Here is a 26,003-nt window from a genome sequence, read left to right as displayed (position 1 = left end):
AAATATTTTGTAATTGTTACAAAACGAGTTTTTGTTTTTTTTTTAATCAATGAATGCAAGCCAGCCAAGGTCTAAGTAAATGTAGATAAGATTGAAACATTATAGAAAAAATTCTACCTATTGGTGGATTTAGCACGGGAACTCCTCAATTAGATCATATGAACTACGATGTGGTTCTTAACCTATTCACTCTAATTAATCTGGAAATACAAAGGCTACATTTTACTTTTACTGTTGTCTTTGACTACCCATAATCAATTGTGAGATATCGAAAAGAAACAGATCTTGTTAGAATCTATACTTTTTAACTAGATTGATTTTGAAATGTTTAATTATATATTGTATTTTAAAGCTTATATTATTATATATAATAATAAATAAATAAACACCCAGGAATAATAAAAAGACATATAAAATAATCGATATGAGAATAAGTGTGTTTTTTAAAACGCACACGGAGTACAGCTTATTGATAATGCTTTTTTGAAAATTGTCTACGGATAATTATATATTTTATGTTAGCAAGGAAACTAGTTATACATTGAAGTCCCTTCCGCTACTTTTTAACAAATAATTAGCAGGCGACTCTTTTTCGTGTGCTGCGAGCATGAATATCACGATTTTTTGGAAAATTTCGCAACATTTCTATGATTCCAGAGGTACAGGAAAAAGTACATCATCTCATAAACGGCCAGGAGCTCACGTTGGTCTGTTACTGAATTGAGTAATATAAATTTATAAGCTCCTCGAGTGTTATCTTATGTTATATTTCAACTTTTTTTCGCAGTTTTGGTTAATGATCTTTCCGATCCTTACAACAAGTTTACAGATTAGAGTTTATCTGCGACTGTATAGGTATTGTAAAAATATCATGAACGTCCATTTTGTTTTGCTTTTTACAAACTACACACTGGTTCACTATTATTTCATTATATTTAGGCACTTATAAACATTAATTAACTTACAAAGAACTCAAAAACTCTAAAAAAACGTCGAAAAACTACGAAGAAGTCCTAGGGAACATATCGTAAATTTGTTCTGTTGTAAACTTGGTTTCTCAGGAAGGATCTTGGTGCAGTTCTCCTAAACTGTGCTAGGTGGGTTTAAAGATTAACACTTTTACATTAAAAGTTATTAGCATAATTATTGTTATTTAATATTTCTTGAGCGACATCCACCAACAGGGCCAATCTGTGTTGTGTTTGGATTTGGAACCGGTAATTTTTCCCTTTAATGTTGAAGATCCAAAGAACCCAATAGCAAACGAAAATATGAACATAAACCATGCAACGCAAACAAATGAAACCCGTATGAAAACAATCGCGAATTATTAAAGCAATTTGCAGGCAGGTTATTTAATATTTCTGGAAAAAGTCTTGTGTTGTACATTAAAGAAAAAATTACCGTTAACCGCGTCGTAAAAACTACAAATACATCGGCGTAGACTTATCGGTGAAAACATTCGGCATTAATCTTAGATTACATATTTACTTTGACGTTTTAATATTCCGAAATTGGAACCGATTGTTCGCCTGGATTATGCCTTCGTCACTTCTTCGTCTCACATCGAAGCCGAATTTTGTGATGTATCAAAAGCGGCGGCAATTTCAAATTGACCGAAAATTTTCTTTTGCGCGCCGTCTCCCTCGCTTTGTTAATTTGATTTCGGCAAGATTCGTTCGTTCTTCATCGGCACCCCGGCGGCTCTTTATTGAAGTCGACCCACGTGCCTAAGACACGATAAAAAAGACGTAATTATCGCGGAGCCGAATCATAAATTCCCGAAATGATACCCAACTTCCCAAACCTCCTTTCCCGTTTCGGGGAATCGAAGAGGACTTGGGGGGGCGATAGGCTCGCTGAAATATTCTATGCTAATCAGATCAAACGGCTTGTAAGTGTTTCGACGTTCTCGACGGAAAGAAATAAGCGGAAAGTTTCGGTATTCGAGACGAATTGTTTTAGTTGGCATGACACAATATGGCAGACGATAGTTTTCAATACGCTTGTGAATGGAACAGGAATTATTGGATCGAGTTTTAGGTTGTACAATTGGTTTTGTTTGGGCTTCCGTTTCTCAAACCGTGCTAGGGCTAGCTACGTAATTGATATAATTCTTAAATGTATTCGCATATGATACCTCCGAAATATTCGCAATAGTTCTAGTTTGTATTAAAATTTTAATAGGTTAAAAACGGAAGTCTTTGATAACTATATCTATGGCGATGAGTGAACAGAAACCAACCAAAATATCATAACGCGAGAGAAACTTTTGGCAAAATGGATAAGAAAACAATTTCAAAGAAGATCAATGTACACTGTAAAGTACTGAATCTTAATAATTAATCAATTGAATAGAAGAACAAAAATTAATGCGCATATTATTAAACGACGGTAGAGTTCTCCAAAAATTTTATGGTTTTGACTTCGGAATAGGCTTAAGACACGCCTATTGTAAAATGTACGTGTACCACAAGCCAGTGCCAAATTTAAGATGTTAGCCGACAAGAACTGTGCCGTGCGAACTCTTGTATTTTAAGAGTAGGGAAATTTTCTTTGATTAAACTTATATTAATTCATATTAGTGTGCTTTTTATAAATCTTCGTAAAACAGTCCCTACTTGAGGTAGCCCGATTTCAAGTTTGCCCATTGATCTCCTATATTAAAAACACATTAGAAAGCTTAAACTGATTTCCAATTTAAGGGTTCAACATAATAAAGAATATTATTTTAACAATAAAACCTTTACTCAAGCTTGTTGGCTAGATAACGCTTTGTTGCTTTCTGCAAAAGATGTCAAAGAAGCAAAGGTTGACTACTACACCATGACAGGAGACATCTTTGAAAAATGGTTTTCTCAAAAATGGCTTTCCAATATTCTACCAAACAGTGTTGTGATGAACAACGCCAGCCACCATTCTGCACAAGCGGAATTATGTCGTAAAAACGGTATATCGTTCGGAGAACTCAGTGAACAATAGAATATCTTTCAGACAAAGTCGACAAGTTTACAAGATGCTTAGCAATATATTGCACCTACGATTGCTTTTGAAAGTTTGAATGAACAATTGAACGTTGTAGGTAAAACAATCTTAAAACGACCTCTAAATTTTAAATTTATATACATCTGTCCTGTCGAATGTAAATACGGTGGGTGAATAATTTTGTAGTTGAAACACACTGCATGAAACTGAGGATCATTTTTTATATCTAAACATGGTCCATAAACAGCATCAGCGTAATAAAAATGACTTAAAACGAGACTCCTTGTTGTAGCTTCGGTGTATGCATTTGGTAGCTTGATATTTCAATCTTAAATCTGCGCCGATCACCCCCGAAATTCCCAGGATCATTTTTAATTTTTCACTTTTAACAACAATCTTCAAAATATTTTCCGACTCTTCTGCAATTTTACCAAAAATTAATATGCGTGATTTGATGTTTATATGACAAGTCCATCATATTTTGCACATCCATTTTTTCATTGATTTTGATAGGGCGAAAAAACAATATATCTATTACCGTCCTGGGTTTTCATTAATAATTTATAGATCGGTTTTAGATTTAGCAGACTGGTAATTACCCCACTACTTGTCCAAATCATCATATAAAATAGGAATTGTTAGAAGATTAAAAATTACACATGCATGTTGGCAAGTGTGTTTGAATTTGTAAATCGAAGTGTGTTCCTTTGAAACGTATTTTCTGAAACGGCTGCTCCGTACTTTGAGATATTGCAAGTTTTTTAGGGTGCTCGAGTGTAGTTTCTGCCGTTTTAATAATAATGTTTAGAAATGGCGGAAGAAATTCATTGGTCTAGTTAACAACAGGAAATTTTAATAGATCTCGCGAAGCACTCTTTAACGGAAAATCGTCGGAGTACCGAAAGACGCAACTGAAACAAAACTTATGGCATGAAATTGGGATAATGCTTCGTAAAACAAGGAGGTATTACTTGCCATTCAACGGCGTCAGACCCGTTGAAATGGTGCTTGAATTTATCGAGAATTTCAAGTGATGTCGGGGAAGTACATGATTATGAGCAGGTACATGTGCATCACGTAACATATTGTGCAAAATACTCGTTCTTTCTTGTAATTAAAATATTCTTTGTAATTAAAATACAGGGTGAGTTTATTCCGGTGGATTGTCCCTCTAGGGATTCAATACAATTTGGAAAGTTCCATTTGAATAAACATTGCCCTGAAAGTTTTCAAATTTATCAAATGATGGACTTATCCATACACAAAGCATAGCGAAATAGATAGTACAGAAGAACAAAGGATGCCTATAGAGGCGCAACACACTAGGTAGCGTACGCCAGAAGCGGATAAATCAGAAATTCAATATTTCCTGCATTGCTAGTACCAGTAGTACAACTTCTCGACATTACAGCATTCCAACAACAAATTAGAATTAGCACTATACAGTCCTTTGCATACACGTCAGACATTAGAATAGTATTAATATATTTAATAATTAGAAGTTATTCTGGTGATATCGGCTTTTCAATGAGATTAATTTCTCTCACAGTAATATCTTGGTGAATTTTATCCAATGCAGAATGAAAAAATTTTGAGAATTGAAAAAACTCTTGAAATTTTGTGTTATTTGTTATAAGTTGGCAGGCACTCTCTGCCTCCTGTATTTTTTTTATAAATATCGGATTTTTGCCTCCTGCTCTGTTCTTCTGAGGATTTTTCATCCGCATTATGAGAAACGTCATCCAGATTGCGCGCGCTATATTACCAAATTATCTCTTTATTTGGATGTGCACAAATCATATCATTTATAAGTATTTTAAAAGTATAAATCAACTTCAAGCGATGGGGATTAGGTTGCACCTTTAAAATTTAATTAGGTCCAACAAATATGTTAGATTTTTTGAAAGGTTTGTTTATTTTCATTGCTAAACAACACATTATTAATAATACAAAGCTGATCCTGCAGATGCCACTTGGCCGCAAATTAATTGGCTCCCTAAATCAATCTGGATAAATAAAGTACTTAAAACTACGTCTCAAAATTAAAAACCCTCGAAGTTATTAAAATTGCAAAAATTCTCCACACACGGTGCAAATAATTTCAAGCCCGGACGAGATTAAAAAAAAAAATAATAATGAAATTAGACGGTTAAAAATAAAATCAACAAGTGCGGGGCACTTTAATTACGGCCGCGCGCCCCAGATGGGCGGGGCGGCGGCGAAGAGGGTACATCTGAAAAAATAATGCCGTTTTCCGCGGAGCGGCAATAGCGGCGCCCGCCTAAAAAACCGCGACGCAGTAGCTGGTGGCGGTTTTAATTAAATCTTTAAGCACGTTGAAATTGCACGTATTTTTATTTCCGTTTTTGCGCCGAACACATCGTCGTCGGACGACGCTTTCCCCCGAAAATTAAAATGGCTATTAGCCCTTCTTAATTAGGGCGGGGGGTCAGTGACATCGTCTCACGGAAAACCTGTCCGTTTGCTAATGGAAGGGTAATTGATATGATTAGCGGCGTTGAAAACGAATATATATATGTGGATCGAATTTGAATCCGAATTCGAGCAAAGCAGCACTGCCAGGCGAAAATTAGATAATTAGGATGGACTTTGACAAGAGTTTGTCGAAAAAAAAACCGAAAACAAAATTGAAAGGAAAACGAACGTAACATTAATATGTACATTCAACTACAGCAGACCAATGGATCAACTAGGAAATTTAAAGTCCCTCAACTAAAAACCTACATAAAAAAACAAAACACTCATACAGCATAGCTTCTGCCCAATATGCACAAACAAGACTTCGTTTCTATGAACTGTGGACCAACAACTATGGATCAAACGCCGAACAAGAGACAATTTTTAAAAAGTTAACTACAAGAGTTTCGCAGTACCGGATAATTCCAAGAAAAATTCAAAATAATCAATAGCGAACTTGAACATTTTTTAATACATTTGTTTATAAATAGAAATAACGCACACTAAATATCAAAATTCAGAACCCAACATTTAGGGTGGAATAAATAATTGAAAGCGTGACACCCGGTTATTGCGTTTAAACGACACCAAACGCGAGGGAATGACCGTTACGTCATACCGCTGCATTTCCGAGATTCATATTATTTACGTTTATTTTTGGCTCGTGTAAAGGTGAGTTTGTATTTAATCTACGCCAGTTTGTATTTGTGCTTAGTAGTGTGTTTTACATGATAATAATAGAAGCAGCACAAAAGCAATATCACAAAGCGTGCTATCTTGTCTGAGTACAACCCGTAAAACGCCAGATAAACTTTTTAGTCGTCTACCAGAAAATAAAAGCCGTCGTATTTTGATATTAAGGTCAGATGATACTTCAGCCGTAACCACACAAACATTTTTAACCTATTCTATTGCAGTCTCCATGGGAATGACTTCCTGATCTGTACAAAATAAAGAACACTCTCAATGGCAATATATTTTAACATCAGTATTTAGGTTTCCATTAGGTCAAACGTCACAACCGGTCACAGACAATAACACGAAGGGGATTTAAATTTTACAATTTTTAATTGCTTATATATGTTACATAGAACTACGAAATTATTTTTTTGTGAACTGTGGTTCTTTTAATAGTGTAAACTTAATTTTATAAGCAATATTCTTCAATTTAAAATTTTGTTCAAGTTTCCTCTTGGACAGAAGAAACATTATCTGATTAGTAAATTTAAAATTGTAGACTTTAGTAGTGAATTAAAAACATCCACAAAACAACTAAAGGCTATAGGAAATAAAAAAAAAAGAAAATTGAGAAGCAAACATATAATTCAAATAAGGAGTGCAACATATTATCATTATTTGGAGGATTTTTAAGTTTGATATATAACATTATATTAGCTTTAAAATAACTGCTCCAGTTATTGCCTAAATTGTCATTGAAGTTGGTAAACGAAAATGGTAACGAGTTAGAAAACAATTTTAATCCCTAAAATATCGTAGAAATTTCTATTGTATAGTATGCGGAATCTATCATACCCACGGACTATTTACCCCGTAATGTAAAATAAAATGCCGACGTCAAACAAAATGTCACAGAAATTTCATAATTCCGAGTTACTAAAAGCAAAGTTTAGCAAAAGAGACGGGTGACGTATAATAAAAATAATTACCCGGAGGACACGCGGGACTACATAGACTAGGTAATTAGTGCGAGATGAAAACACGTGCCGTTGAAATTACAGTGGCATACAAGTTTTATGGCGCACGTACGAGCTTTCACATTAATTTTACGCGTAAGTGGGTGGCCAAAATCAAACGAAACGGGAACGACCGCAGGAAATGGTACACCGTCAACCTGAAATTTATTTAGTTATTGTGTTGTCTCTTTCGACCCCATGAATATCCATTTTCAAATTTATTCGGAGTCAAAAGCTAAACACATATTATCCAAGACCCGTTAACACACCTTACGCATGCCCCTAAAGAACTAGGACACGAGTCGAACTAGTTTCCAAAGTTCTCTTTCAACTCTTTTTAGTGCGGATGGGGTTATTCTATTCTCGTTCAGAATAACGACAAGTTCTTTAATAGTAAAATATAAGGTTATAGTAACTGCAGCGGTTATATGACTTGGCTGTGTCTTGCTGGAAAATTGGATCTTGCAGTTGCCGAGGGATATGTACAGGGTGCGGCAAAATGATAGGTACTATTTGTACTAATGATAGGTACTATTAAACTAATCAAACTACATAAAGCAAACATTTTTTAAAAAATATTTTTGAAATGTGCATTTTATGCCATTTAGGAACGTTATTTTTTAAAAATGATGTCTTTTAAATGACGGCCATTATTGTCGATGCACTCTTGTAGGTTCTCGCGGAAGCGCATCATTACACGATGGATTATTTCTTTGGGAATTGAGGCAATTTCTTGTCTTATGGCTGCCTTTAATTCTTCCAAAGTCCGCCGACGATGTGTGAAAACTCTAGCTTTCAGGTAACCCCAAAGAAAAAAGTAGCAAGGCGACAAATCAGGCGAACGTGGCGGCCAGCCAAGAACACCCCGTAAAGACACCACTTTCTTTAGGAACATTTCTTGAAGAAGATTTAGTGAACAATGCGTTGTGTGTACTGTAGCACCATCCTGCTGCACCCAAAGATGTTCTCTTTGATGATTGTTCAACTCGTTCACTTTTGGACGCAAGTAATTGTTAAGCATATCAAAATATCGATCTTCGTTGATTGTTACCCCGCACGCCGAATTCCGAGATTGCACACCAGACGGTGACTTTTCGACTGTGAAGAGGTCGCTCATGAAGTTCCGTGGACTATTTGCTGACCAATAACGGAAATTTCGCTTATTTACGGTACCCGAGAGGTGAAAGTGAGCTTCATCGCTAGACATGAATACAGCGCCTCTGGGGATGTTTTGAAGAATATCCCGGCATAAATTTGTACGGGTTTCAAAATCTCTTGCGCTTAATTCCTGCACTACCATCATTTTGTACGGATACATTTGGAGTGAGTTGTGTAAAATTCTTTGAACACTTCTATCGGGAATTCCCAAAGCAGTTGCATGTTTACGAGCTGAACGCCTTGGAGACTGTTGTACGGAAACTCTTTCATTTTCCGGTGTTCTTACTGTCCTTGGTCGGCCAGTAGATTTTCGGTTAAGCGCAGAACCTGTTTCCCTGAAGTGTAAAACCCACCGACGAATTGTTCTTCCATACGGAACCGCGCCATGCCGACCCACATCAAACTGATTATGAAAGGCGCGCTGCGTCGCTATTACAGATTCCCCATTTCTAATAAACTCCTCGACAACGAAAGCACGATTCACTCGGCTCCAAGCCATGTCGATAACTGAAAATTGCGTATCTTTTGTCTGCCTAACGCGAGTGCGTACACAGTGTTGCCGGTTTTTCAAACCGAACAACCACTATTTGAAATCCTGCCTACCTTTTTGCCGCACCCTGTATTAGTATAGGACCCAACGTTTACATTTCTGCCACAAAAACTAGGGAGGCAACCTGCTTGCAACTATTATTATGCCACTTCAAATCATAACGTCGTCCATTATAAGCGCAACAATATAAAACCGAAATTGGTGCTTTCCTCCACCTCCGGACTCTTCTACGACCAACGTTAGCCTACAAAGAGGTGACTACTGACTGAAAACGACTTAATCCCACTCCTGACGAGACCTAATTCTTTGAGAAATCTGAATATCTGGTCCACCAGTAGGTATCGTCCTCTCACATCCCATTGCACTAGTTGTACTGAAACAGTCTCTCTAAGGGCACTAAGTCTTGGAGCCGATCTTTGCCATCATTCTTCTTAAATCCGTACACCATTTATATGGCCAATATGTATAGATAACCTCTCGTATAAGTCAAATATCCCGAACGTAATAAAAAATATTAAATCTGTTTATTTCTTTGTAAAATTAAACAAAAGGTTGGCTATTTTTAAACAAATTAAGAAATCCATAACTATTAAAAATATTGAGTAAAAAGAAAACTCAAGTTGATTATTCGTAGACATTCTCAGTACGTATAAAAGGCACAAATCTCGAGTGAATAGATAGCAATAGTGCAATAGTAATATTACCGATTAATTTCGCGTCCGTTTTATTAGAACCTCCATTAGAAGTTCCCGCCGGTCATATCTATCTCTTCGTCAGCGCGCGCGACGTAGAAAACCTTTAATATTACCTGAATTTAATAATAGCTGCAACTAAAATTTAATAAGTCAACAACAGACGCACCGAGTACTCTCAAAAGCCGGCGCTGAAAAGAACTGAAATTGCATTTTCAAATCGAAGTAATTGAAAATGCTCTTTTGATGTTCAGAGGCGTCTATTGTGGAACATCTTATATATTGTCAGATATATATTTTGCTTGTGTGCAGCCCAAGAATGAGATGAGGTACGTAGGGTTTAATTAAAAATATCACGCAAACCACCGAAGACGTATTGAACATTATGCTTCTCTTCTTTTTAGTGGCAATGGTGTACATATTTTTAATTATTAGTTATTCGGATTATCTTGATTATGAATATTCAAATGTTTTGAAATATTTTAATTTATTACTTATTTATTTGCAACGTAAAATTTCGTAAATATGTAATATGAGCGAGCCGAATGGGCTAAGCCCGACCCTGGCCTGACCCCGTCTGTGTATACAGACAATAGAGCTACAACACTCACGCGTCCTCTCGGCAAAATGGCTAAAATGTTGCGCTCTTATCGCGAGGAGGCGATGTGTTATATAAAAGCTGCGCTCACTCACCAGTTAGTTGAAAAGAGACACCGGAACGCACGAATTAAAATTTTAAGAATCTTTCAGTTCACGCGGAGTGAGCAAGAAAAATAAAAGGTATAAACATTTTCGTAAAAAGAGGAAATAATTATGCAATGCAACGATACATATATTACATTAGTTCATTATAGGCTCCATAAAAAAAAAACACAACAGAATTTTCATTTTCATTCTCTTTAAAATAAATAGTTTTCTTTTTTTTAAAGATGGCATGCAAAATGTTATGTTCTTTTTATTATTCGACAATATTTTTCCACACAGGTCACATATTTTGAAATATTTTTATGACCTCTAGTATCGTAGTATCCAATCGTAGTAATCACGTTTTATTTCTCATAAGACTTTTATAAAGCATTTGTTTTTTCCTCTGAAATATGGTCTGTTTTTCATTTTTTATTGTTTTCTGTAATCTGTCTTGCTTTTGATCGCCTATTCCAAAAAGTTCAATGCAATGCAGTACCTCAAGATGATCTGAAAGGACCATAAAATTTCAATGGTGAATCAAAAAATTAGTTTTCTGTTTTAAATTTTAGACCTGCAAAATAAAATTCTTCGGATATCTAATTCACAATTGCTTGAAAATCTAGCGAAAACTCAGAAAGGCGACATAATGAAACAAAAGATTTGTGTATTTCTTGTTTTTAACTAAATTTAACCTCAGCATCTGAGAGAATGATGAATTGTTCAATTTGCTTGATGGAATTATTAATATGATAATTTCCTCTCGCAGTCGAGCTTAAAATCCCTCACCGCAACAACCCTTATTGCTCACGGAAACAATTCGCGCGAACTCCGGCCGGTAAATTGAAACGATAGGCAAGCGAAGGAAAAAGCTTTCGACTCCGGACCAAAAAGTTCGCTCGTTTGACGCTTAACTGCATCACAAGAAAACGTCTGCTGCAGCAAGCGCGTTCCTAACGGCAATTCGCTAAATTTAATAAAAGAAATAACAATACGAGGTAAAACTGGGCACGGCCTCCCGTGTTTAGGTCACGTTAATCTCGTCTTGAGCGGGGAATAAGCTCATCTAATTCGGAGCTAACGGGACTCCGGTTCTCTCGGCGCGTCTAGCCAGCTTCTTCTTTATTTAATTTCCTTAGGCGAAAAATTTTATTGCGTAGACTCGGTACGAACCAGCCAAGATCATGCCTCGGCCGTCATCTCATCTTGGAATATACTCGTTTTCGTCACAAAACCGATTAAAGGACGGATATATGCTGTAGGAAGCATTTCCATTTTACGGGTTATTATTAATATGTTTGTAATTTGCAAATATGTTTGACATCCTTAGCAGTTTTCAATCATATGTTATTGTCACTTATTTTTTCATTAAAAATTAGTCAGCCAACCAAAAATAACCAATTGCTAAAGATTGAAAAAATGTATTAATTATTGAAGTCGTTAAAATGAAATAATCACACAGGGCAACAACAAAAGAAGCGAACACATCGCTCACTGGGTGAAATAGTTTCACATCCACAAAATAATAGGTCCAAAAAAATCAGTGATCAGAGATATTGATTTGAATTTGTATCATTTTAAAACAAAAACGTTTTATGAGGTTTTTTAAATGTTTTTAAAATTTGTGCCGCACACATCAATTTCACAAATAAAGTGCAATATTTTGATAAAAACAATCTCAATAAAACAGTAGATCAAGTTTTAACATCATTTTATTACAAAAATATAACACGCCAATTGTAGCAACTTAAAAAAACAACCAAACTGGAAATTAACAAAGCACTAAAAAATGTGGCTTTATAAAGTTTGGCAAGTAAATAATAAGTACAAAAAACATCGAAAAGCTGTAATTAAAAAACAACCGACCTATAGTTTTTGATACATGTCGAAGTTGGTTTTATTTCTAACAAAAAAACAACCATCAGATAAGTAGTCTTTTAACATGTAAACAAGTAAAGAAAAGCTAAGATGTACTGGTTTTTGGAAAATAAACAAGAAGTACATTTCAGCCTTTGGCACCTTTCAGGCTATCAGAAAAGTGACTGTGACACTTTGGCAAATCCATTAAGTTATCAAACTTTTTCTTTGGAGTTGGTATAACATCTCGAAACGCACCGCCTAGATTCGCATTTCCAAAAGATGTAGAAGTCGCGCCCGCTAGCATTTAAATTTGCGTAGATGTTTTAAGGGGGGTAAGACAGGTTCGCATTCTCTCACCACTGTTATTCAATCTTTACTCCGAAAACATCTTCAACGAAGCCTCGGAAAATGAACCGATGGGAATAAAAGTAAACGGAGTCTACATAAATAACATTAGGTACGCCGACGATGCAGTATTGCTCGGAAATAGCATCGAAGAACTGCAACAAATATTAGATCATGTGAATCGGGTTAGTAAATTCTACGGCCTTAACGTCAACCACAAAAAGACGAAATAAATGATTGTAAGTCGAGACAACGTAAGATACGATGGCGCTGTGATGAGAGCTGGGATCCTGACAAGGAAATTAAAAGCCAAGTATAACTTGCCGCGATATAAGTCTAAATCTAAGGCAGCGATACGTTAGGTGCCATGTGTGGTCGGTGTTGCTGTATGGGATGGAAGCTTGGACCATGAAGCCGACAATGCAAAATAAATTGGAAGCGTTTGAAATGTGGACTTACCGCCGCCTACTGAAAATACCATGGACATATCGAACGTCTAACGAAGAAGTCCTTCAAAAAATGAAAAAGGAAAGAGAGCTACTTACAACAACAAAAAGAAGAAAAGCTTGCTACTTTGGATATGTAATGCGAAACCAAAAATATCGGCTCCTACAACTAATAATAGAGGAAAAATTGAAGGCACGCGTTCAATAGCTAGAAAACAGATGTCCTGCCTAAGAAACATAAGGGAATGGACAGGCCTAAAAACAAGAGACGGATACGCCCATGTGATCGCCAACATCCACTAATGGATAGGCATTCTAAGAAGAAGATGTTTTATAGAAAAATATGCCTGCAGCATATTTTTTATTCTCCCGTCTGGATCACTTCACCACGTCAATTCTGACGGTCATGTCAGTGAATCTTTTCGTGTTGTTTTGTGAAAATGTACCCAAGAACGTAGAAAAAATATAGTATGCAACACGTTCGGTAAACTTTTTTTTCTACCCAGGTCTGTAAAATACCTAATTACCCACCGATCTAGTGTGCGGGAAGCGTCACTTTACCACGTCAGTTTCGTTTTCTACGAAGCCGGGCCACATTGGACATTTCCAGGATTTTACCGCACGGATTTGGGAGCGATCGGATGTTTTCGGAGATATTTCTCACGCTTTGAATTTTGACGTTTGTCAATTCGGTCACAAACCACACACGGTAACGTGTGTTGTTGTAGAAAAAGTATAGTATGCAAAACGTACGGTAAACTTTTTAACTCACTCGTTTATTAAAAAATCGCTGCGCTCGTATCAAATAAACTCGTGAGTCAAATTCCGTTTACCGCACTTGTTGCATAATATACTATTTCTAATTTGAAAAGTTAAAAGATGTTTGACCTTCTAGTTTTTTAAAATAAAAAAAATCATCGTCTCATTTCTACGACTTTATAAGTTGATGCCGTCTTCTTCGGCACTAACTCTCTCTAGCGAAACTGAAGTAAGATAACTATGTGTGGGTATTGTGCGTTGTTCATATACAAATGTGCGAGTTTTATGGTACAATAAATTAAAAATAGCTAATTTTATCCAACATGCTGGTTGTAATCTACTGACAACTATAAATACAAATATATAAAATGAAAATGATTTTTATATCGTGTATTTAAATTTAACAAATGTGAATCACGTAGATCCAAGAGATCATTAAGAAGAAATTGGCATATTTTAACTTGCTAATTTCCATATAGGAAATTCAAACAAGGCTGGTTTGAGAGAGTATTGAGAATTTTGTAAGTTATCACGGGACAGGGTCTGACAGTGCACCTACAGGCTCTCCCATTATACCACGAGCAAGTGGAGATGGTTTTTGTGAAGTAACTAATCCCAGATATACACATCGAATCAATATACAGGATGCGGCAAAAAGGTAGGCAGGATTTCAAATAGTGGTTGTTCGGTTTGTAAAACCGGCAACACTGTGTACGCACTCGCGTTAGGCAGACAAAAGTATGCAATTTTCAGTTATCGACATGACTTGGAGCCGAGTGAATCGTGCTTTCGTTGCCGAGGAGTTTATTAGAAGTGGGGAATCTGTAATAGCAACGCAGCGCGCCTTTCGTAATCAGTTTGATGTTGGTCGGCATGGCGCGGTTCCGTATGGAAGAACAATTCGTCGGTGGGTTTTACACTTCAGGGAAACAGGTTCTGCGCTTAACCGAAAATCTACTGGCCGACCAAGGACAGTAAGAACACGGGAAAATGTGAATGCAGTAAGAGTTTCCGTACAACAGTCTCCAAGGCGTTCAGCTCGTAAGCATACATCTGCTTTGGGAATTCCCGGTAGAAGTGTTCGAAGAATTTTACACAACTCACTCCAAATGCATCCGTACAGAATGATGGTAGTGCAGGAATTAAGCGTAAGAGATTTTGACACTGGTACAAATTTATGCCGGGATATTCTTCAAAACAATCCCAGAGGCGCTGTATTCATGTCTAGCGATGAAGCTCACGTTCATCTCTCGGGTACCGTAAATAAGCAAAATTTCCGTTATTGGTCAACAAATAGTCCACAGGAACTTCATGAGCGACCTCTTCACAGTCCAAAAGTCACCGACTGGCGTGCAATCTCGGAGTTCGGTGTGTGGGGTCCTTACTTTTTCGAAGAAAATGGAATAACGGTAACAGTCAACGGAGATCGATATTTTGATATGCTTAACAATTTCCTGCGTCCAAAATTGAACTAGTTGAACAACGATCAAAAGAACATCTTAGGTTCCAGCAGGATGGTGCTACATCGCACACAACGTGCCGTTCACTAAATCTTTTTCAAGCAATGTTCCTAAACAAAGTGGTGTCTTTACGGGGTGATCTTGGCTGGCCGCCACATTCGCCTGATTTGTCGCCTTGTGATTTGAACAATTTGTCTAACGTCAGCAAATGTGATTTCTCAATCATTCTGAAAACGCTGAAAGCAGTTGGTTGAAGTAAGGCAGTCCAGTGGATTGCATTACGATGTAAAATATATATTGTAACATAAAAGTTTTAGATGTTTAACACGTCTTTATGAAAGTAAAGAATCCGGAGTATCTTGAAGGGCTTTTGGATACAACTAGACAACTAGACTTGACATTTAAATACATTTGAACATCATCTTGGCCAAATATTTTTGCTTTATGTGTATCTTTATTATAATTAATGGTTGTATTAATTTCAGTAAATTAAAAAAAAGGGGTTGAAACAGATTTTCTCTTATCGCAGCTTATTACCGAAGGTATATGTTTACCACAAGGTTGGGTCAAGGTTAAGTTGTTGCCTAATCTGGCCACAGACGTCACACGGCTCAAATCGGAAGTCCATTCATGTTCTAGTGTCTCGCCGAACGCTTAGCGAGCGTCAAAAGAATTTTTTACGAAGCGCACTTGAAACAGGGTCTCTGTTAGGAGTTTCCATTATGCCAGGTGTTTCCCGGTTACCCAACGTTCACCCTTTAACGGTCGATCGTAATCTGCCGCAATGGCAAACCGGACGCCGAAATATTATTGGGCCTGACGAGGCAGAGGCGAAGCCCCAAAGCCCAGTTAATATTCCACGGCATTAGCGGCGTTCTAGAAAATACTAATTGCCAAAGGCATCCCGTCTATTTCTGAATTAATTTGTGTTTTCTCGTTTCGTGCGATTCCTATTCCCGTTCAGGAGTAATACCGAACCTCTCTAAAATGAGCGGGAAGACGTTGCGGCAAAATGAGGATTTTGGTTGGGGTGGGAATCGACGACGGCGACGGCGGGGGTCTTATTTCGCATCCGAGCGCGAATTGTATTGTTTGGATGTTTATTCCGATTGATTTTAAAGGGGTAAATAGAAGCACGAAAATTGTTTTAATAACACTAAACTCGTGCGGAATTCAGAAGTCAATGTATTTGTTATAGTTAGATAAGTTGTTATCAACCTGTTTTGCCTCCAAAATGCAAATGTACACAGGTCTACAAAATTAAACTTTTTAACAGATTTTTTTTTGCAAATATTAAAGAAAAAAAATGTTATTTCTAAAATAATTTATTTCTTTATTCAGTAAAAAAGTTGAATCCCAGTTTAAAAAAAGTGAAAAAAAAAACTTCACTCACACTTTTTTGAGTGAAATATTCGTCTTTTTGACAGAAAGCTGCGTTATCCGGACATTCGGCTGTGTGTTTTTAAGGGCATATCCCCTTTTTAACGTCCCTCAGTAGTCCGCCTGTGAAACCTCTCTCCTTGTTCTTTGCAAACTGCTCCAAGATTTTCAACCAAACAGGAAATGAACTCTTAAACTCAAAATGTTGTAACATATTTTGAACTAGACTTTCCGAGTTTTCATCCTTAGAGTTCCCAAAAAACTTATCAGTTATTTGTTTAAATTAAACCTAGGCGCTTTCCTCCACATTGGTCATTGGGTTTTTGAAAATCCTTGTCTTTTCATAGTGTCCTTATCTGCGGCACAACAAAAACACCGTCTCTTATCTTGGCATCAGATATGGCTGGAAATTTCTCGCACAAATAGTTGAAACACTGTCCACTTTTGTCTGGACCTTTAACAAGCTGCTTCATCAAGCCAAGTTTGATAATAAAGAGGAGGCAGTAAATTTTTTTGGGGTCAACTATGCTATCTCTTGATACATTTTTGCTAGCAGGTGTAAGGCTTGTTCTAGAGGCCCATTCTCTATGAGTCCAATGTCTATCTCTTGCCCAACTATCCCACTCACAAATAAAGCATAAAAATGTTGTATACCCCCCCCCCCCCAATCATCACTGTGACTCCTAAGCTCTCGCCATACCATAGAAACACCAAAGCTTAAACATTTCTTCCTACCTTTTTGCTAGTTTCTTAATGCTTCAACGCGAACGGAACAAACAGTATGAGGAGACTTGATCCCTAATTTATACACCAAAATAAGCGTGGTATACATACGACGTAACTACCACAGATATAACAAAAGTTATTTGGATTGTTCTTCTTTCCATATTTATACGTTCTAGAATAATTGAAATATGCAACAATCAAAACAACAGCTGCGAACACAGTAGCACAACGACCAATACAACCAAATTTCGCATAGTAATAGGAATTGTCATAATCTAATCTAGAACAATGATCTTTGTAAACACAAATCTTAACATCTGCTATTAGCTGCCTTAAGATATTCAGAATAGGAGAAAAACATTTTTCGACTGGAATATATTTTACCGATTTTTTTTTTTAAATGAGGAAAATTTGCGTCAGGATTCATTTTTATAAAATAAATATTTTGGTGATTGTGGTACAAGTGTCCCAACATTATTCTCGGATCTCTGGGGCTATCGCATCGAATTTGTTGAAACACTTCGGCCTGTTGTTGGAAGCGTAGGCCCACGCGGTCCCAGAAAACGCTACCCGATCGACTATTATTGGTTTTAGGAAGTGCCAACCAGTGCCAAAATATTTCTTTCTATTTGTCGGCGCTTTGATGCCGCAACGCGTAATTGCGAAGGAATCGAATGCTAGAACTTTCATAATAATATAATGCAATTTAAATGGCGGAGAGAAGACCGCCAACGAACGACTACGGAAAATTATTCATTTCCTTTCAAATGCAAAAACGGTCCTGGGATGTGGTTAATAGCCTTGGAGGGCAACGGAGGGGGGAATTAAAGAACGCGAGAAAGAGGATAGAATAATATTCCTACTTAATTCACAAAGGTTTGAAGGTTTTTTTTAATAACAATTGGGAGGGAGAAATAAACCATCAACAATGGACAAAGAGGAAAAAAAGTGAAAAATGTCTGTACCTTTTTTACGGTAAAAGGAAAAAAACAAAAAAGAGACAACAGAAAATTTAGTTAAAGACAAAAATTAAAATACAAATAAAAAGCGAATAATAAAAAGAAAGGACAAACAACAAAACAAACTAACAATACAAAGACAAATATAGTAAACGTTTTTTTAAAAAATCAAAATCCTACATACAAACCTACAAAATATTATGAAAAATTTGCTATGATCATTTTTATGATGAGAAAAAAATAATCAATAAATTGCAAAGAGTAAAATAAAAAAAATCTATGTAAATAGCTTGAACCTGTTTGTTTTGCATCCCAGGTTTGTACGTGTCAATATATTGTTACGTTATCTCAAAAATAATCGGCGTTCCAAAAAAAAAGGGAATTGCATTGGCTGCACGAAGTTGTATCACGTTGCGTATAATATTATTTACACATGCGGCCACCGGATGTGGGAATGAAAAGTTTCTCACGTCTTAATTGCTACTGAGAATCATCTCGCTTGGAGGCCAGGTGAAATTTATATAGGTATTTATATAAATTTATATAGGTGAAATTTTATACTCTAACCGCTTTGCTTCAAATTTTTGACGAACGAATGAGGCGAAATATGTAGTATGGTCTGTTCATAGATATAAGAAAGTGACCAATTGCTTTTGAATGGGATTATCCACAATGCAACAAGTTTATTACCTAAAGTTTCGGAATTTAAATTCAGGTAAAATTATGTGTTGAATCGTGTGCGAATTATGCAAAATATGTACGAGTCTAGTGTATCCCAGGAGATGCTCCCGCCCAAATGTAGAAAACACTATTCTATTGAGACTTAGGAAGTTATAAACAATGTTTATTTGACTCTCATTGAACGTGGTGCCAGCAAGGCAGCATTTTTAGAAGAAACGGACACATTGACGGAAATTCCAATATGAACTGTATGGAAAATTGTGAATAATCCCATTACAGCAAGGAAAAAAAGAAGCGAAGCTGACATTTTCTCGAGTGTAGATGAAAGTGATCAAGAAAGGCCAATTATTTACTTGGATGAAACCTGGTTCGACACTTATGACACCCCGGAAAAGGGTTGGATTGACTCAACTGATAAGTCTAAAACAAACGCACCATCAAAAAGAGGTAAAAGAATAACTATTTTGCATGCTGACTCTAAAGATGGTTGGATTCCAAATGGACTTTCTCTGTGTGCGAAAAATATGAAAGATTCTTCTCTGGATTACCATGAAGACACCACCGCTAATTTATTTGAAAGTTGGTTTAAAAACAAACTAGTTCCAAACATTTCTCCTAATGGCGACATTGTAATGGACAATGCAAGTTATCACTGTAGCCAGTTGACTAAAACCCCTTCCTCAGGTGACACAAAAGCAAAAATCCAAAACTACATGTATAATAACGACATTTATTTTCACGAAGATTATACCAAAAAGCAATTAATTGAGGATCTACAAAGCTTGAACCTACAAAAGGAATACCTCTGTGAGAATTATGCAAAAAATCTAGGGAATACAGATTTAAGGCTTCCACCTTACCACTGTATATTTAATCCCATTGAACATGTTTGGCACCAACTGAAATCTGCCATTCGTCGTAACAATGTTTTCCCCGTGTTAACTCCAATGTCCTCAGACTTATAGAAACCGAAGTTTTTAACATCCCTCCACAAAGTTGGGCAAATTCTGTTAAACATATAGAAAAAGCAAAAAAATCGAATATTCATATTGCAAATAATATAGAACAAATAATAATTAGAACAGACGATGATAGCGATAGTGATACTGATATATTAGTTGAATAATTTTAAGTAATTTAAGTAGATAATAAAAATAATTTGTAATTTTGTTATAGATTTAAACATAAATACATACATAAATAAATAAATATGTTTAGTATCTTTCCTAACAAAACGTCAAATAATTAAATTCTAAGCAAAGTACGGACCTGTTCGGCCATATTTCATTCTTACAGCTTGCCCGGGTCTTTCCTTCATTCGTATCAGTTAGTCAATTTCTTATATCTATGAACAGCCTTTACGTATTACGGTTTCGGTCAAAGATATCAACTTTGTTACAAGGCAAGTCGGAAACGTCTGTGATCGTATTTGTTTTGGAGTTTCTTTGCTTTTGAAAATCTTATCGTAACAGAAAATTGAAAATCTTGATAACTAGAATGTGGTGTAGCAAAATGCTAAATATATAAAAATTGGATCAGAAGTTTCTAATTTTTAAAACAAAGTCTGTGAAAAGGAAAAGAAATCAATTTTCACTTAAAATTGTGTATCTATGTAGTTTCAAAAATGAGGCAAGACCAAAATATTACTCGTTCTCGTCAAGTTTTCATGGAAGGTTGGTTGACGGGTATTAAAGTACCTCCGGAGAAAAGAAGATAAAAGTCCTACACGTTGGAAACGAAAGTTCCTCAAAGAGGGTTTATTGAAATTTGAGTTCTCGATTATCACAATTACATGAGTGTCGATGTTTTTGAAGATGGTAAAGGAAAATCACCAACTTCTTCTTGGAGAAAACAAGTGGTTTGCCGGAAAAGATATTGGAATTGAAGATCTACATTAGTGTGCTGCATTATCCAGCATCAGCACCATTGTGAATTAAACCAATTAAAATTCACAAGTGAAAACAAATGAAAAGAAGCAAGTCATTTAAAATGAAACATGTGAAGTTGATATTAAATTAACGGCGCATCTGACAAGAGAAGCGTAACAGGTGACTTTTATCTAGAAATGGATAAACCATCCAAAGAAAATATTGACCTGAAAAAAATGTCAAAATGTTTGCATCAAAAATATGCGATACAAACAGCGCATTGGCGCCACTGTTATGTGTAAAAATAAACGTTGTTTTTTCTTAAAATAAAGCTAAGCATTACTTCCTTCACTAATTACGCACCACTAACCAACAAAACACCCTGTTTAGGACTATACATATATTATTACTATAACATTCATTAATGGTTCCAAGGTCCAACAGTTTCCCCCGCCAGAGAACAATCGAAATACATTTGGGATGACGATGGCGGTCCGGTTCTGCCGAGCGAGCAGAGGGCCGAGTAATCAAAATGCAATTTAAATCAAAAACAATCGCAATTATTGCCAGAAATTGCGAAATGTCGAAATTAAAGGCCCACCTCGTTTAGAATTAAAGGGTTTATTGAATGATGAACGCTTCGGATCTCCGATTTAACACAATTTATATTAATTTGCCTAGTCGAATGAAATCCATATTTTTTTGCGCCCGCCCCGCCGTTTGAGCATGTTTATAACGCTTTAGTCTAATTAGTTATGGTTCGTTATTTCGCGAAATGAAATTTCGGAACCAATTATTTTGAACGTGTAAATATTGGAATATGTCAGGTAAACGATTCACTGTGTCTAATCGGTAGTCATATTCGTTATACCGGTTTGAATTATTTCGCAGAATACATAAATGCAATAAAATATACTTTTCAGTAAATTCGCCACTCCGTATAAAGAACTTTTGTATTTAAAAATTTGCGATATAAAAATATTTACAAAGATATAAAAAATCCCACAGTGTCACTCGACACTGTATATATCCAATAGCTTCTTCTCAAATTAGCACTGTTAGTAGGATCGAACTTTTGCGTTTCTTTGGGAATTTCGAGTCAATTATTTATAATTTCTAAATGGCCCTTAGGAATCTTATCAATTGCAATGTAGATTTTACGAGTTCTCTTTTGCAAAATCTGAAGTGACATGACGTGACTAAAGCACCGGAAACGTCCGGAGTGGTTCGCGATAGTGGTAAACAAAACTGACGTTTAAAGTCTAAAGTGATGGATATCTTGCATCTTGAAAAATTGAAAATGAAGTCAATACAGAAATTTACACCTAACTGAAACAACCGACGCGTTCGCTTGGTGGTTTTAAGTTTAGTCTTGATCCTGCAGCTTATTTTGTTATCTTGTGTTTAGTATCAAAAACAAAGTTTTGAACATGACCGATATATATATATATATATATATATATATATATATATATATATATATATATATATATATATATATATATATATATATATATATATATATATATATATATATATATATATATATATATATATATATATATATATATATAATAAAGTTCTCTGTAAATTATTGTTTAGTAATTCATTACTAACATTTTTAATAGTTTATTTTATGTAAATTTAAATCGTAGTTAATAAAACATCACCTGCTTCGAAGAGCACTACAGATATTACAGAATCTTACACTAAGTTTTTATTTTTTAATCTATATATTAATTTGTAATACGTAAAGAAATGTTAGCTGCTTCAAACAAACCTGAAATGTAACTTCTGAGATGATTTGTTCTCTCCCTTACAGTTTGACTTATTGCTCACATAAAGTAATTTCTTTTCTTTTCCGTGCATTTTTGTCAATATTTTAATAATAATTAATAATCGAGCTTTTCATTACGAATTTTTTGTGTTAAACATAACACAAATTCTTAAACTATTTGCAAAAACTTTCGAGGAAAACTTATGGTTAAATCTATTCGCACTGTGCAAATAAATTTAGGTAGTTTAGTGAGTCATGCCTTTATAACTTAAATGAGTTTTTTTGCTTTTATGGGATGTAGGTGTATATATCTGTTCAATTTGGTTTGTTTTAATGTTGACAATATCCGATAGCTTTCGACACAAGTCTAGATGGAAATACATTTGAATTTACTCTTAAAAACCGAAAAAAAAAACTAAAATAATTTATATTTGCAAGTTTTTTTTTGGAAAAATGCTAATTTTTATCGCTGCGCTTGGTTAATTTCAATTTAAGCCGAGCCGCCAAAATAAAGGTGGTTTTACGGGATTCGCGGGAAACAGCGGGAATAACGTTAATAAAGCCGTATCGTACTGTACCGAACGCTGCGGATAATTAAAGAGAATTTTTGTTCGTTTTTAAAAGGGGGGTTGATTTGATTGGGCACGTGGCGTTACCGATGAACGAATCATTCCGATAGCCCGAGTGCAGGACGCGTGATAATATTCACTGAAGAAAGACCGCAGTCAATTTCATACGCAGAGAAAAGCGAAAGATAATTTAGGCGAAGTTTTGTATGCAGGATGTTACTTAATAAGCCTCCGATAGTTCACAGGGTCTAAAACACGTCGTTTTCGAGATACGGAGTGTCAACGTTATATTTTGATTTTTGTTTTTTTGTATAATTATAGGTGGTGTAGAATTTGTTCTGAATTTAGCTTTTCATTGTAGTGACTAGGACTTGCATGGCTTCTCTTACTTAAGCCGACTACACACGATCCGGCAGGCCCGTCAGTTCGAAATGAACAGTCCGCCTGAAGACCGGTCGCCTGATAGATTGACGACCCTCCAAACGTTCAGGCAAATATGAAATATCAATCCGTCTGAATAGTCATAACTGACAGTTCAACCGGAACATATACACGTTCAGGACTTCAGGCGAACTGGTCAGTTCGAACTGACAGGCCTGCCGCATCGTGTGTAGCCGGCTTTACAATTGCTTTTTGGACGACTTTGCATTACATTTTTGGTAAACAAAAAGAATTGCTAGATCAATTTTATGTGAGGGTCCACTTAGGAGATAGGAGCAATAGTTTTCCAATTCTAATAAACGAAAAAAATAGCTAAGTTACATATTTTATTGTACAATGCGTTCTGTTTGTGTTGTCGTGTAAAAACATAGAAACAAAAATTATTTAGAAATTATTTAGTATTCACAAAAAACACAAATAACACTTTGACACTCTGTATCTGGAAAACAAAATATTTGAGATGGAACGATTTCATACTTTAAAAATATGTAAAAAATCAAGTTCTTAAAATATCGGACACCTATTCAATAATTCCCGGTATAATAATGGTCGTTTTTCGAAGTTTTCGAGGATAGTTTTGTTAGGAAGGAATGTCTATATTGGCCTTTTCATAAATTCTAAAAAAAAAAATTGAAACTTCGCTTTCCCGTCTCCTCCGGATTTTTTCGAAAATGTGCATTTTTCAAAATTGCTGTAACATTTTTGCTACGAAAAATTTTGCGGAAAGCACCCCAAAAGCACACTTTTACGTTAAATTTGACGCTAAACAACGATTTTTTATATGGGATAACGATGCATGTTTTACTCGTCTGCATTGTCCATAAAAATCTGCGGGAGGCGAACACAACCACAAAATACCAACTGCAAATTAAAATATTAGCTGCATATTCATATCGACGTAAAATAGCGTATCCAACAACAATTTCGAGCGTTGCGCGTCGAATTAAAACATTGTCCTTTGTTTCGATACATTTTCGATTAAAAAAGGGAAAAAACACTCACAAATAACGTTCAGCCTCGCGTTCGCTCTGATGGCCTTGTGCAATCTGGCCGGTCCGACTTGGCACTGATATTCGGCGTCATCCTCGAGAGACGCGTTGCTTATCCTCAGGTTATAAACTCCGTGCCTCCTGTCACCGATTACGGAGTATCTGGGAAAACCGGGAATAACCGACAGGAAGCCTGGAAAAGACAAAGCCGAGTAAGTTTCGTCGCGCGGATATAAATATTTCCAATTTTCCATTTTATGCCAATTAGAGAATTTTGTCCGACAAATACGTTACTGTTTTTTAACAACAAAATCGACAAGACTTTCGTATTTTATATGACAATTATAAAGAGGCTTTGTTGCTCTTAAAAAATGTCAGTGTTGAGTCCTTTTCAATCATGTATGTGTTGTTGGTATTTGCCATGAAAAATATCGCAGATATAAGGAATTCTTTATAGACTGTGCATTTAGTCAATTAATATATGTCAACTAAAGTCCACTTTAAGAACTAACCAAAACTTATCGTTAAATTTTAAAAAATCTAAGGCCAAGTTAAAAACGTAGGTAAATGACAAATATGGAATCCCAGAACTGTTTAACATAATATTAATGTTTAATTTTAATAGTTTAGATAACCTAAAAACATCTTGTATATATATTTTGGTAGGATTGAGAAATACAATAGTTATTATAAAATAACATATCCTAAATCAATAAATTCGATATTACATTTATTATTTCTCATTTTAAAGTTTTTTTTTTTGCTTTTTGAATTGACAATATGTAACACTTCGTATTATTTATGCGTCCTAGTTATACATAAAAAAGTAGCTCTCTTTTTTATCACGGATACCCTCAAACATGCAGGATCGAAAAACATGGGCATTTCTATAAAGTCGCCAACTATAATTGCCGTGAAAAATACGATATTTTTTTTTATTTTTATGTAACAAAATTATTATTTATAAAAAACTCCGCACATTCTAAAGCTTGAAATCACATATAAAATATAAACATATTTTTTTTTGTTTGTTTTTGTTGTTCGAAAAATATTAATCTTCAATTCATTAATAATTAATAAATTTAATAAGTAATCTCCAACATTATCCATCTGACTTAATTTAGAATGACACTAACGACAAAATCAAATTCCTAGTTAGATTTTATAAAATACAAGAATTAACAGCTTGGTTCCAGGAGAAATTTGTTAAAAATAGTGTAACAGTGAAAAAGTTATATTTCTCAATAAAATAGCTGTAATATACAATATATATATATATATATATATATATATATATATATATATATATATATATATATATATATATATATATATATATATATATGCAAATACAATATACAATTTTTTTTATGGCGTATGAATAATACTGGATATCTGACAATAATTATTAATCAACTTTTTTTATAACAATTGACGAAATTTTGTAAAGTACTTTAGTCTATCTTCGACAAACCTTGGATAACCTAACAATGATACAAGAC

At 35.3% G+C, this 26,003-nt stretch overlaps 1 protein-coding gene across 8 annotated transcripts in view; it reads right to left on the bottom strand.

Moving 5' to 3' along the window:
• LOC132698155 (nephrin) overlaps positions 1 to 26,003 on the bottom strand; it is a 520,664-nt gene that overhangs the window by 58,318 nt on the left and 436,343 nt on the right. For all 8 annotated transcript variants that reach the window (XM_060664070.1, XM_060664071.1, XM_060664069.1 and 5 more), the window contains one exon: positions 24,515 to 24,694. In XM_060664070.1, coding sequence (XP_060520053.1) covers positions 24,515 to 24,694 — 180 coding nt within the window. The remainder of the gene's footprint in view (positions 1 to 24,514; positions 24,695 to 26,003) is intronic.

Source organism: Cylas formicarius, unplaced genomic scaffold, assembly GCF_029955315.1.
Source record: "Cylas formicarius isolate icCylForm1 unplaced genomic scaffold, icCylForm1.1 PGA_scaffold_2__14_contigs__length_35257938, whole genome shotgun sequence".
Classification (NCBI taxonomy): domain Eukaryota; kingdom Metazoa; phylum Arthropoda; class Insecta; order Coleoptera; family Brentidae; genus Cylas; species Cylas formicarius.
Note: the sequence above shows the minus strand (reverse complement) of the source record. Positions and strands in the feature narration are given on the sequence as shown.